The 14,661-nt window shown below is 30.8% G+C and overlaps 1 protein-coding gene across 3 annotated transcripts; it reads left to right on the top strand.

The window, feature by feature from the left end:
• The first annotated feature begins 1,748 nt into the window (after window positions 1–1,748).
• On the top strand, window positions 1,749–13,411 carry LOC108763902 (uncharacterized). Of its 3 annotated transcripts, none has more exons than XM_018511826.1 (4): window positions 1,749–1,938; window positions 10,956–11,134; window positions 11,775–12,054; window positions 12,785–13,411. In XM_018511826.1, the coding sequence occupies exons 2-4, from the start codon at window positions 10,965–10,967 to the stop codon at window positions 13,028–13,030; spliced, it is 696 nt and encodes a 231-aa protein (XP_018367328.1). In that variant the 5' UTR covers window positions 1,749–1,938; window positions 10,956–10,964; the 3' UTR covers window positions 13,031–13,411. The 3 variants fall into 3 exon arrangements, with proteins under 3 accessions (XP_018367328.1, XP_018367326.1, XP_018367327.1); XM_018511824.1 differs by lacking the exon at window positions 1,749–1,938 and adding an exon at window positions 10,158–10,263; XM_018511825.1 differs by lacking the exon at window positions 1,749–1,938 and adding an exon at window positions 10,158–10,373.
• Window positions 13,412–14,661: the final 1,250 nt, after the last annotated feature.

Below are 14,661 nucleotides of genomic sequence, written 5' to 3'. Positions count from 1 at the left end.
CCTATTAATTATTTTCTTAATTATTTTGATAATTCAACAAAATTATTTTCAAAGTTCTGTATCTAGCTGAATTTTTACATATTTCAGCAGAATCGTTCATATTCCATGCACATCGAAATCTTAGAATTAAAGTTACTGGAAAGAAAGCATTGCGTATTGTATGTAAAAAATTTGATTCTGGAACTTTTATATTCTTAAATTTTTTAAACTGATCTTTAAATTTTTATATTTCTGTGTAGATTTACTGATTCTTAAACATTTGAATTTCTAAATTTTTGCATCTTGGATTGTTTGAATGCTTCAATCTTTCCACGCGTTCGCATTCCTGCGTGCCCGAGTTCGTATCGCCGAAAGCGAGGGTATATTCTCGGTGAATCCTTCCTCTTATTTTTATCCCACAATGAACTTCCGAACGGTGGCGGGTGAAACGCGGCGCTTTTCGATTGTCGATTTAACCCCCGCTACATCCCTCGAAACCGCCGACCACCTATTCGCACACCTCCGCACACTTCCCCGGGGCTGCCTTCCTTCCCCATCAATTATTATCGTCCTTCTCGTCCTCGTAGGGCCGACGTCGACGCGGTGTAGGCGTTCTACGATTGGGCGCCGGGACGCCCGGCGTTGTCATGGCGACCGACCCTCTTCGACGAGGGCCGTGTAGGGATGGGAGGGCGAATAACTCGCGAAAACACGTAAATTAAACGCACTATGGGGGTTGATGGGGCGGAATGGGGCCGAGTGGGTGTCTCAGACTGTGAAACATAGCCGTCATAAGCGGATATTAAAGCGTCCTTCCTTGGGGCAGAGTCCTTTCGCAGCCCTGAATCGGCTCGTAAACGCCAAATAAAAATTTTCATCCCCTTCCGAGTTTCTGTCCTGCCCTCTCCCTGTGCCTCTCCTTCCCTTCCCAGTAATGAGATAAATCTTCAGGTGAATATCTCTGAAGATATGTTTCCTTTCTCTTAATCATCTTACAATTAGATTATTTATTCCTAAGAAAATTAATAGAAGAATCTTTATCGTACAAAAAGGAATAAGCAGCTTTCTAATATCCATTTCTGCCAATGTAGATTAACTGTAATCTTGGTTTAACATATCTTTTATCTCCTAGTTCTAAGAATTAGAAAAAAATAAAAAATAAATTAAATAGAAATTAAAGTTAATCTACTTTGATTGAAATAAGTCTAATTATAAGTAATTTTTGTAAATAAATCTAATTATAGGTGTTTTTTGTAAATAAATTAGATATTTCGTAAATTTGATATCTAATTACAATGTTTACTTTTAAGAATATGTAGAGAAATTTTCTTTATGCTATAAATAAATAGCATAAATTTTTTTATAGCTACTAAAATGCTTATAATATAAAGGAAAATCATTTTATGTTTTTGATTTCGACTTATCATATTCTGCAATGGTAGAATTGTGTAATGTAAACGCGATTTTCTCGCTTGGTTGCTCGCGAAAGACAAATATTTAGAAAATAATTAGCACTTTTGATAAATTCAATGCGTAAGAAAATAAAGAGATGTGATCGTTATCAGATATGATATGGTGTACGTGCATAATCAGTTTCTCGAATGTTATACACTTTGTACCAGTCGCAGGCTGAATGTCGCAGGTGTCTCATGGCGACATAGCCATTCGTACGCATAGATTACCGTCACTCGTCCTTTCGACGACTTACAGTTTCAGTTGACAGTTCCAGTTTTGTAGTCACCAAACGTACAACGCCCTGCTGATGGAGCAGGTGATCACTGGTCGTCGAAGAAGTCGACTAAATATCGTTCCCAACGGTTTCCGCGCGACGAACGACACGTGGACAGTGCAAGTTGTCTCCTTTTGTGCAACATGTCGCAGAACGCATTCACCATAAATTAACTTTTTAGCTCTGTACCATTACTTACTGTACAAAAAGTGTCGAGACTTCTATCTTTGGTATATTTGACTTACAACATAATATCATATACATATCTTTACGTATAATCGGCGAATTTAAATTAAACATCTTTGAATACATGTATTCTGACATCTACACAAAAAAAATTATTCTCAACTTAAAACGATTATATTCTATTCAATGCAATCATTGTTTCCTATATAAGCAAAATATAAAGTATTTTTTAAAGAATTTGATAATCTCAAATTTCAATAGTATTATATTCTTATATTTCAATATTATAACATTATTATCTAAAAAGCACAATATAATTATTTTGACAATAACAGTATTTTCTTTCGACATTTAAAAGATCATATCAAGAAGATGAAATGTTATTTTTACTCTAAATTTATGTAATGTTAAACATACATTAAATTTTTTTCACACAAAGTGTATAAGAATACGAACGTTTTTATTAAATGCCATAATAAACTTACTTGGAATATATTACAGTGTTAGAACAAAAACTTAAGATAAATTAATGTTTCGAATAGATATATATTAACATCAAATCTGCTAATCTGATGGTGATTTTTCTTTGACATGAAGGGTTGATATTTTAAATTTGTTTGCTGAAGATGGTTCCAAAGTGAACTGAAACGTACTATTGTTGGAATAAAGATTCTAATTTGAATTGAAGAATTAAGATTGCATATTAATTACCACGCTGACTCTCATTCGTCCTGGTTTTGGAGTTTTTTGTTGTTAAAAACTGATATCGTTTAATCAACGATGTCAGTTTGTCAAATAAAGTTCTTTTCCTTTTATTACAATACCATTATCTTAAAACAAGTTTATGATATTCTTTTTTCGACAAAATTTTATTATATTAATAAAATGTTTTGTTTTATATTATATTATATTTTTTTTTATATCTTTGTGTATGAAAAAACGGAATAATCGAGTCGATCACTTTCGTTCGAGACCACGCATCACCGTTCTTTTGCTGTTACTAACCATGATATGATACTGTAGATAGCAAACGAAGCTCAAAAAAAGTCCAGATAACTGTAAGGCACGATATTTTTAATGTCTGGATTCAACAGAGATCCGATGCTTCCTCGGAAACTATCTTCATATAATATATAGAAGTAATCGAGTCGGTTACTTTCGTTCAAGACCTGCACGCACTTTCTTGCTTGCTCTGGCTTACACTTATTAGCTCTTACTAACCATGAAGAAAGCGAAGTTCGAAAGAAGATCGAGAGTCTGCTTTTTTACGTAGTTCCTTTTTTTGTGAAGAAACCCCCCATTGAGTTATCGATTCTGTATCATATTGCACGCACCATACTTACATTAAAGAATTTTAGATTATAATTTTTTTTTATAATTGTGTAGACATCTCATTGCATACCAGAATTAAATTAACTTTAATCGTTTATTTATATTACGTGTATATATGTATATGAATATTTAATTTTAAAATAAATTATTCTTACTTTTTAACAATATTTAACTTTTTTGACAATACAGCAAGATTCGTGAATGCAAGATTCACGAATGTAACACTTTCGAAATAAGACTAAAGAATTGTTATAAAATTTTTTAATTAAACAATTCAATAGTATAAACAGCTGTTTTTACGAGTAAGAAAGATATAGTCAAATAAAAATAATTTAATTTTAATTTAAAAATATTCTAATTCTCGATTTTTGAAGATGTAATTTTCTATCCGATGTTCTTTCTTCTCAAATCAAGTAAATTATTATTGAATAATGAGAATACTTTTTTTTTGGTGTAACTAGTTCAAATCTTCATGTAAGCAAATTATGTCGGTTTAATGCTACATAATCTTATTTCAAGCTTTATGTGTCGAAAATAAAAATATTCTCAAAATATGAATAGTCTTTTTTTCTGTGTATAACAATTTCTGGTTATCTTTTTCAAATTTATTTCAATTAAGATCAAAAGCTTAGATTAAGTTATAGCAGTATTTAGATTGTTAGATAAATTGTCATAGCTATACAGAAAGAACGATTTTGCTGAAGTATCTAAAAATTTACCTATAGAAACAGACATGAAAATAGTTTTGTTAACTATTAAAATAATGTAAAGAACTCAAATATGATGAACAATGTTACAACAAATTTTTACATTCTAGCAACTAACTTGAGTCCTATATATATCATTATTTTAATAGTCCAATAAAATTATGTTTAGACCTATATATTTGACTAAAAGTACTTTAGTAAAATCGTTTTTTTTTTAATGTATTTAAGTCTTTTTTTAATGATAGTGAATTAACTCAAAATAATCGATTATTCTACAATAGCATTCCTAGTCTAAAATTAAAGAATCTCAATAGAAAAGACAGAGCATCCATGGCGATTTGTGTGCTTGCGAGCGCGCTAAGTCGAACGCGGGCGTGATTTACGCTGACGTAAAAACTGTCGGTGGAACGTATTCGAAATAACCGCGGAATGTCCATATATTCTGGCGGAACGTTAAACGCTTACGCGGCAGACGTTTAACGCACATTGACCACATGGTTCGCCTTTACGTTGTCAACAGTGGCTGCGGCGTGTTTCATGCTACTGGTCGTTATCGCTTCTCTCTTCCCGCTCGAGGAACACGCGTGATATTTTCACAACCCTGTTTCACTCTATCATAGACGCGACTTGGAAAATATATTTCCTGTACATCATTTAATTACATATTAAATTCTAACTCTAAGGAAATCTATCTTTGACAATCTAAGTGCGACAATATCTCTGCACCAATATTTAAACTTGCAGATTCTATGATCATCTTGTACTGACTCCTCTCATTTCGATATTCTTCATTTAGTATTCTGCTTGTTTCTCTTTCGATATTTCAACATGGAATGATTATTCTCATATTGGTACGCGGTAAACGTTTCCGCTTACGTTTGTTAACAAAACGAGAAGAACCAGCAAAGATTGATCGCAAATGGAAAAGGTGCTGGATAGGGACGATTGGGGCAGATTAGTGGTTTATCGAAGGGCAATCTAGCGATGAGAAGTAGACGGGAAAGCAGGATAGAAAACGAAGAGCTGATGGACCTGATCGAAGAACGCGAATTGCATTTCAATGTGACCAGCGCGTACGTAAGAGTGGATTTCGTGTGGATTCCACGAGGGTAAAAACCTTGAATGGCGATCGTCGGCGAGGAGAGTCTCAAAGACGGACGGTGTTTTCGCGATAGCGAGCGAGCCCAGTGGAATGCTATGGGATCATCACATCGACTTTTCGGCTCCGAGCAGAATCAAAAGTTGTTTGGGATCCACGGATCTAGGATGATTTGTGATGTTTAGAATGTAGAACAGAATGTAGAATCCTTTATGGGTTCTTATAGTGATCTGCAGCAATTGGAAATCGGAAATAAATATCTAAATTATCATCTCATCGAATAAAATCTTTACTAATATTTAAAATAATTATTAATTAGAATTAAAATATAAAAAAGCAACCGTCTTGATGCATTGAATTAAAAAAATTACATAATAAGATTTCATTAAATATTGAATTTTATTTTATTAAGGCCCGGTTGCACCAAAGTTACGTTGACTTTAAGCGAGGCTTAAAATTCTCTCTATCTTTCCCTCTTTTTCGGCTTACGTTGAAAAACAAATACGGATGCAACAAACTTTAGCATTTTTAGAATGAAAAGATTATTGTATTTTTATTATCAGATTATAATTAAGCAAGAATTAATTCATTCCACAAATTACTAACAATAAGTAATTATTAGAGGAAAGCCCCCTATTATTACATAGGCGCCTAATACAAGATAGCGGCGTTTCTGCTAAACTAATAGACGCTATCTATTGGTTCCACCATGAATTTATTGCTCTTGGATTGAAAACTGTTTAGTAGAAAATTCATTATTAGATCATTCCTGTAGTCATCGTAAAAAAAGATTTTAGAATTTAGATATCTTCAAGTTTCATTGAGATGAGCCTTTAAACATTGTTTATTATTTAATAAGTAAATATTTGGCAATAAATTCTTCATGTAGTGATAGAGTAAGGTCGTACTAATAGAAAAATACGAGGTATGTTGAATTGCTTAATTACAGAAGTTAGATTTGATGATCGCAACACTGTAAGGCGTGGAAATCGTAATATGAGATACCCAGAATATTTCTAATATGAAACCCATGATCCCATGTCATAGTGAAAATCGTTGTTAAAGTATAAATGTTATTGTACAATAATAAAAAGGACAACCAGAGTGCCTATTTCTGCGATGCTTGATTTCAACTACCTGAAGACGAGTTTTGGGTATAATGTGTCGCATACTCATTTTTCGCGCACCCTAGCTGTGTTTGCATTCTGCTCATAGACTTCTAGCATTTACCCAAAATGAACTCGGTACCTCATAATAGGAGCCTCTTTCCTCTATTAATTATTTTTATTCAATTTTATCTTATGCTTTAAGAATTTTTATTCAATTTACTTATATTTTATCAATCTCTTAATCCATCAATTTTCTTATACTTAAAAAATTTTGATCCGATTAGTCTGAAACATTAAATAAAGTTTTTTAGTTGCAATACTGATATACTTTGCGTTTTACTGTCGATTTCTCGGGGCATCTCATATTAGGAGCACAATTTTTTTACTTTGCGATTTGCTCACTTTTTATATTTCTTTAGTTTTCAAAAAAAATGAAATTTGAATTAAATTTTATATAACATTATCTTAAAGCTTATTAAATTCCCTTCAAAATGACCTATTATTTTTTTAAATTCTGTCCATAGACTTCTAGCATTTACTCAAAATGAACTCGGTATCTCATGATAGGGGCCTTTCTTCTATTAATTATTTTTATTCAATATTATCTTATACTTTAAGAATTTTTATTCAATTTACTTATATTTTATCAATCTTTTAATCCATTTTCTTATACTTAAAAAATTGTTATCCGATTAGTCTGAAAATTATCTTTATATCCAATATAGCTTCATTATTATCGCACAACACGTGTCTCGTTGGGAACAAGATGAATAAATGTGAAAGTTCAGGTGTGTGGCACGTGACTCAAGGATAGATTTCAAGATCCAGCGAGATTCGAAAAACGCGCAGATAAGGCACTTAGGTGACACGCGCTACGAAAATACACGGCGAAGAGACGACAAGACAGAATTAGACGCGGAGAAAGAGGCGCGACGTCCGACCGTTTGTTTTACGGCTTCGCCCGTTTCCACGACATCGAGCGCAATTTTTCTTGCTGCCTCCTCTTCTTCATCCTTGTCCTCTCCCCTTTCTAGAGCCTCGCCCGAGCGCTTTTATTCCGGAGAGGGCTCGCGACCTGCCGACCTCGCGCTAGCGAGAGATTAATGCTCGCCTTGACGCGATTACTCGCGATATATATCGCAATAACATTCTTAAATATTCAAAAATTTGAGTGAAATAAAGAAATCCGTAAATATAAAGAGTATACAAATATCTTAAGATATACTTACCTCACATTTGTTAAATTATGATGATTTACATTTTTTATTCCTTATTTTTAAATAAAATACTTATTGCAACAATACGCAAAATTAGAGTACACTTAAAAAATGTCTACATATCTTTTCATATAATTTGTTGTGTAAAGATTAATGTAATAAACTTCGTTATCTTTTACGAAGTTATACCGATTGTTTTATACGTCTTTTACATATCTTTCTCATTTGTTTTTATGTTGTAACATAAAACAGTATTCGTATCTGTACTATATTGACGTGTTTAAAGAAAGCATCTAATCATTGTTGACATCGGGCGAGTAAGAATGTCAACAATTCATTATATTTAAACATCTCTAGAAAGGCTGATGAAGATACTTCCGATGTTTCATTTACGACACAGACGGACGGCGCGTCCGCAAATTCGTCAACGGGCACCCCGTTTAAAAATAAGACGTAAGAACACACCATCCCCGTCGAGACGTACTGGCTTATTGGCGTTTCTGCTCATTAGGATAACCTGAGGGGGTTCTGACGCGATAACTCATTCGGCTCTGAGAAAAAGTAAATAGAGCGAAGAACGGAGAAGCGCGTACGCCGGCCGGGAATTCTGCGAGCGACTGAGATTATCGAGGAAACGTTTATTTTTGCTCGTTAATTTCACGTCTCGCTTCCGTCGCTCGTTTGTCTCCCGCACTTTTCATAATCTACGCGTCTCTTTTGGTCCCGAATTGAGCCCAAGCAGGATATTTCTTGTGCTAAAGGATGATCTTACTCCGTTATTACGATGTTATTATAAATTAACTTGAAGAAAGAAATAATTTAAGATCTGTTTAAGTTCAGGTAATTCCATCTCTTTGCAAAAACTTCACCTTACAATATTCTTATAAGAAATGATAATGTATTAATATTACATTATTTAACATAAACTTTATGTAAAAGTTTAATTAAAAATTGATAAAATATTTAATAAACTAATAAAGTGAAATTTTTGTAAAATTTTTCTGTTATTAATATACCTGGGAAAAAATTTTTCATGCATGAATATGTATGAATATAAATAAACATACATAAATACACATAAACATATATAAATAATTATATATGAAATATGTCCATACATATTTATACATCCTTTTTTCTTTTGTAAAATTACTTTTTAGTGTAATAGAAATAATAATAGTAATGTGAAAACATTAAAAATAATTAAAAAGGTAATTTTCGCACTATTCGTTTTAGAAAAAATTAAGTTTGAAGAAATGTAAAAAAATTATTTATGTATAATTATATATAAAATTATCATGCATAATTATGTATGAGCAATTTTTTTTACATTTTTCCAAATTTGTTTATTTCTAAAACATACAATGCGAAAATTATCCCTTTAATTATTTTTTATGTTTTCACATTAATATTATTATTTCTATTACACTAAAAAGTAATTTTGCAATAGAAAGAAGGATGTACGAACCTGTATGGACATATTTCATATATAATTATACATGTTTATGAATATTTATGCGTGTTTTTGTATGTTTATACATATTTATATATATTCATGCATGAAAAATTTTTTACCGGGTAATAGATTGATAAAACTGTTAATTGTAATTATTTTGTTAATTTAATATTGTTATTAATATTCATTTATTATATTAATTTATTGCGTGTCACGCATCTTTATTTGTTAATAATTTTATTTGTTTATAGTTTTTTTATCTTTAATATAATAAGAGAAGCTTTATCATAAAATTGTAATGAGTTGTGATATCGACCTTTTTAAATCAAAGATTAGAAATTCTTATATATAATTTTAATATATATAATTAGTATATATAATTTTAATGATAATTTTAACGCACTGCTAAAATTAATGGATTAGCACTTCTCAAGCAAAGAAAAATCTATATAACATAGAACTAACAGGAAGATTATTATCGCGACTCATAATCAAATTTTTAATTCTATTTCTACATTAAATATATTTGTGTTTATAAAAGTTCCTAATATGCATTCTTTTACTTTTTGAATATTTTTTTAGAAATATCCAAAATATTCCACTGCTATTAACAATCGATCATATTAGAACTAGAATAACTCGTATACCACAAATCGGTAAGACAGAATTAATGTCATAATTTAATATTCTTTTATTTGTAAATAATAGATTCTTATAAACTTTCTATTATAATAAAAAATTAAAGTTTATTAAATTATAAAAAAGTTAATATTTTTTAAATTATATTAACATTTTATCAACGCAGTGTATTTATTTTGAAGGTATTATCATCTAGGAAATATCCGTTAATAATATAGGGATCTGTAAATGATGCTCTTACATTATTTTTTGGAATAATATTGACAAATATTAAATTTTTTTCACAAAATTGTTTATAGTTTTTATCAATTATACATATAATAATAATCAGGCTAAAATTTTTTATCTTTTGTCTTTTGAAAGTATGAAATCATATCTGTAATTTTATATCTTTAAAAAACGTTTTTTAAGAAACTATTGATAAGACTACAAAAAATCAATATTGCGAGATTTTTATAAATAGTTGCTTTTGAATCGTAAGAATTAAAAATTTGTAAAACAAATTTAAAAACAGATTTTATAGTTATAAATAAAAATAAAATTATATTATTATTAATAAAATAATCTATTTCTTACTTCTTACGAGTTCTTATTTTATACAATTTGTTTTGACAAAACTATCTCTGAGAAAACTGTCGGTAGAGCAGAAAAATCAATATTTCGCAACGTTGCCATGTCGAACACGTCAAGGGTTGAGTGTCGGAGTCTTTATGAGAAAGTGGTTTTCGTCGCGGGGGGTGAGAAAAAAGCAAAGGAAAAATTCAAGAAAGTCTGATCACACGTGGGTCATGACTACGTCGTACATCGCGAGTACGTAATTTCGAGTCGTTGGTTTTTTCCTTCCTTGTGTTCAGGGTGCATGAGACGAGTGTCGTTCGAGAGACAAGTGTTGTTAATATCATGCATGCTCCTTAGGGAACGTGAGTCTTTCCTGAAAATCTTTTTAGAGTTTACACTACTAAACACGATACACAAATTGGTTAATGAATATTTAAATCACTACAGTTAAACAGTGAAATGATATATATTGTGGACTTTATTTTTAGAGAGTAGATTTTTTATTATGCTAAATTTTAAGAATAAAAAACATAAAATTAAACTCAAGTACTTAAAAAAACGAAGTTTTAAACAAAACTGAAAATGAAAAATATCGGAAAGGACTTAAAAATTGAACAAATAAAATTAATAGATATTATTGATTTTTAAAATAAAAAATTTACAGTTTAAGTTAAAATAAGGATTTGAACATGTCAAAGATGTATATAAAAAATTTAGAATGCAATGACTCGTTTAAAAAAAATTTCAAAATGAAAGGAAAAGGCAGAATTCAAAAATTTGCAAATCTATGTATCCAAAAGAACTAATGGTTGAAATTTTCTTATCGATTTCTTCGATAAGTAAAATATCTCGAAATTTGAAATAAAAGAATACATTGCAGTTGTATAATTGATTCGTATAACGTCCAGAAAAAAGATTTCCGATCGAATTCTGATGATTTTCAGAACATCAAAATGAGTCTCTGTTCACGGAGACGCTTTCGCATCACTCCTATGCGAGCTCTGGCGGCATTCTTTCTGATGATTGTGCTGTTCTGGTATAGCCTCAGTCGGCAAGAAATTCCGCAGCAGCCATGTAGCGTGCCTGAAGAATTTACTGAGAAATTACACGATCTCGCTTATAGGTCAGTATTTAAATTATGTGATATCCCGGTAAAAAGTTTTTCATGCATGAATATGTATAAATATATATAAACATACAGCAATTTTTTTACTTTTATCCAAACTTGTTTTTTTCTAAAACAATGCGAAAATTATCTCCTTAATTATTTTTTATATTTTCACAATACTATTATTATTTCTATTACACTAAAAAGTAATTTTACAAAAGAAAGAAAGATGTATGAACATGCATGGACATATTTCATATATAATTATACATGTTTATGAATATTTATGCGTGTTTATACATATTTATGCATATTTATGTGTGAACAATTTTTTACCAGGATTTAAATAACGGTTTGAGGAAAATTAAATACAATAAGTATTAGACATTTATTTATGATAGTTTATAATTATATTTAATTTCTTTAGCTTTCCCTCTCAATCATTAGGTTCTATTTTCATTTAGATTTTAAGTCATAAAATACATGTAACTGATATAATTGATAAAATGTTGCCTTTTTAATTAGAATTTTAAGTTAAATTTAATTAGATTTTTAGAAGATGTCTCTCTTTAATTTTTATTGCGTAAAGTATCTGTAATAGTTTATGTAAGATAATATATTATCAAAACATGTATAATTTCCATAATTTCTCCAGAGCTCATTTGGTCCTCACTAAGTTGGGCATCGTCCACTTTCTCTGCCTGGGCGGCCTTTGGGGTCAAGTTCGAATAGGCCGCGCACTGCCGTGGGCACGTAAAGTGGAACTATGCTTGGTCGACACGCTTCGCGACGATGTCTTAATCACAAAAGCCTTCCGAGAAGTCGGTTTGAGTGCAACCTACCTTCACGCAGCGGGAATTTACAGGATACAGGAACACGAAGTCGGCGAAAATGCACCTAAAGTGGAAGTGGTCGTTTTCGAGGAAGACGCAGTGGTAATTAAGTTTTAAATAAATTTTTTTATTTAAAGTGGACTTTATATTAAATATTTTTTAATTTTATCTGTAAAATTTAAATAACAATTTTTAAAGAATACGTTTTCACATAAGACATAAAATCAAACAGATAAAACTACTCGTTTTGTTAATATTTCCTCTAGATGCTTCGTATTTATGTCAGATTTATTGTCACTGTAATTACTATAGTTTACAACTTCAACTCTTCCTTGCTTTTACGTCAAGAGCAGTATTTGTATTCAGTAAGATTTCGTTTTATGTATCTAGCACGCAAATGCAAATTCGATGCTTTGTGTCTTGTTGCCTTTATGCTTTCATGGAGCATTGAAGGAAACTCTAGGAATATACGATTTCCGTGGATTTTAAAAGCGTATATAGTATCACGTATATAGAACGAGTGAAGACAACTCCTTTGGTAGCGTCAGTTTGTCCATAAATTGGCGAATGCAATCGTTTTATTGCTCCTCATTTGCAGGTATTACGATCCGAATTGCCGGATTCGCCGACAAAGCCATCAATTGTATCAAATCCATCTTAGATTTCCTGGATATACAAAACATATATGTGTATCTCTCACTGAGAATATCACAATCATCTTTAAAAATATTCTGCTTTAAGATGGAAAGTTTTAAAGCTAATCCAAAAAGAAGGAAAAAATGTAGAGACGTCAATAACATCTTAAAAAATTCAATGGTGTTGACACTTACAGACGCAGATGGTGAGAAGAGTCGGCTGGACCAGAAGAGTCCTGCCTCCAGACTGCGAGTTCTCGCCGAGTCTACAGTGTTTTCCACCACAATTAGTGATACCTCCTCTACCGGCGAAACAATTCGGCGGCCAATTGATGCCCGTGCCACGAGAAGGCATAGAATTACAGAAGTATCATTATCCTAACGATTGGTGGTTGGAGATCAAGCCCACTGACTGTACCGAGCTCCAAGACACAAATGTGTAGTGTACAATCATGGTGCAATTAGTCCTAGTGCAATATTAGAACATATATAATTCGCTAAATCGGAACATTGTCTAATTGTTTAATCAGCTTGGATAAATTCAGTTATGGTTTAGTTATTCTTAGTGTTCAACTGATAATTAACTTGGATTATAATGAAGAAAGTACTGAGATATTTTTTACTATAACCAAAATATTTTCTAGAAGTAGACATGACAAATAGAAAATGTGTATGTGTCGACAACGATAAATTTTGAGTTATTATAATTGATTTAAAAATCTAATTTACTCTTCTAAAAAGTTTGATCGGCGCACACAAAGTGACAACGCAATTACTGCTTATAGAAAGTATTCAAGTGCTGTCATAAAATAAAATAAAACGTATAGTAGTATTATTGATAATGGTCAAATGTTAATCATCGTAGCGATTATTAGATGGTTAAAAATAGATTCAAATTACAAGTTACTTTTTCTAAGTCATGTTTTGCTTTCCTGAGATTTTTTGTTATTGTTATATTATTCCCATTTTTATATCTCACATTTTTTAATTGCTTTAATTAATCTTCTAATTTATAATTAAAATTATTAATTAAATTTGTAATTAAAATTTTATAAACCAACAATTTACTACATGCATAGTTACTACTAACATATAATTACTGAAAAAAATTATATAAAATGACTTTTTATGCATTTTTACACTTGTAAAAAATTGTTTTTTATCATTTAAGCTGGGTATTTTAAGATACAGTAACATTTATATTACCATAAGTGCTAAGAAGATAAAAGTACATGTATGCGAATACAAGTTTAATGTTCATATATTCTTCAAAGCGTAAAGTACGAGTATACTCTAGACCTAATCGTGAAGTTATAGAGAAAATATACTATAAGAAATTAACTCTACGTGTATACTTAAAAGGCATTGTTAGCTTTAACTTATTTAATTGTACACTTATTTACACGTTTATACGCAATGCGCTTTTATACGAAAACATATCTTCTTAAAATAATGTATTTCGTTTAAGCGATTAATTATATATAGATAATTATTACTTCAAATTAATTATAGAGAATTATTACTTCAATAAGCAATCTTGTTACAATTTATTGTAAGCTGTGATGAAAACCGTAATTATTATTCAGTGCAACATAGTAGAAAACAATAATATGATGTAATAATAAAATATATTCGTTGTACTTCTACTGGTTGCGCGCGAATTTATGTTAATGCAATTATAAATGCAATTGTAACAATATATTTCGTAATGTTACAGTTACGTCCTGAAATCTTCCAGGGGTTGAATAAAAATCTGTAAAATATATTAACATGTTTTAAAATTTATTTTAAGTAATTATATATATGACCATCGAAATATCTTCCTTTATAATTAAAAAGAGAAAGTTCTAAGAGCTCTCAGGATCTCGACTACGACTAGATTGATGAAATAGACAATATAACAGCAACATCATTCAAAAGAATGAGTACTTCCTAAAGAAATCTTTGAAAGTAAATGCACGCATTAGCATGCGTTCCTTGTTGAAAGTATCTTGAAAGTACCCCTTTATGTATGATGCCTCCGTTCACTTTTCACTACGCTGCGCTGGATCTTTAACGGCTCATTAATTGCTAT

This window comes from Trachymyrmex cornetzi, unplaced genomic scaffold (genome assembly GCF_001594075.2).
Source record: "Trachymyrmex cornetzi isolate Tcor2-1 unplaced genomic scaffold, Tcor1.1 scaffold388, whole genome shotgun sequence".
In the NCBI taxonomy this organism is placed as follows: domain Eukaryota; kingdom Metazoa; phylum Arthropoda; class Insecta; order Hymenoptera; family Formicidae; genus Trachymyrmex; species Trachymyrmex cornetzi.
This window is presented reverse-complemented; position numbering and strand designations above follow the sequence as displayed.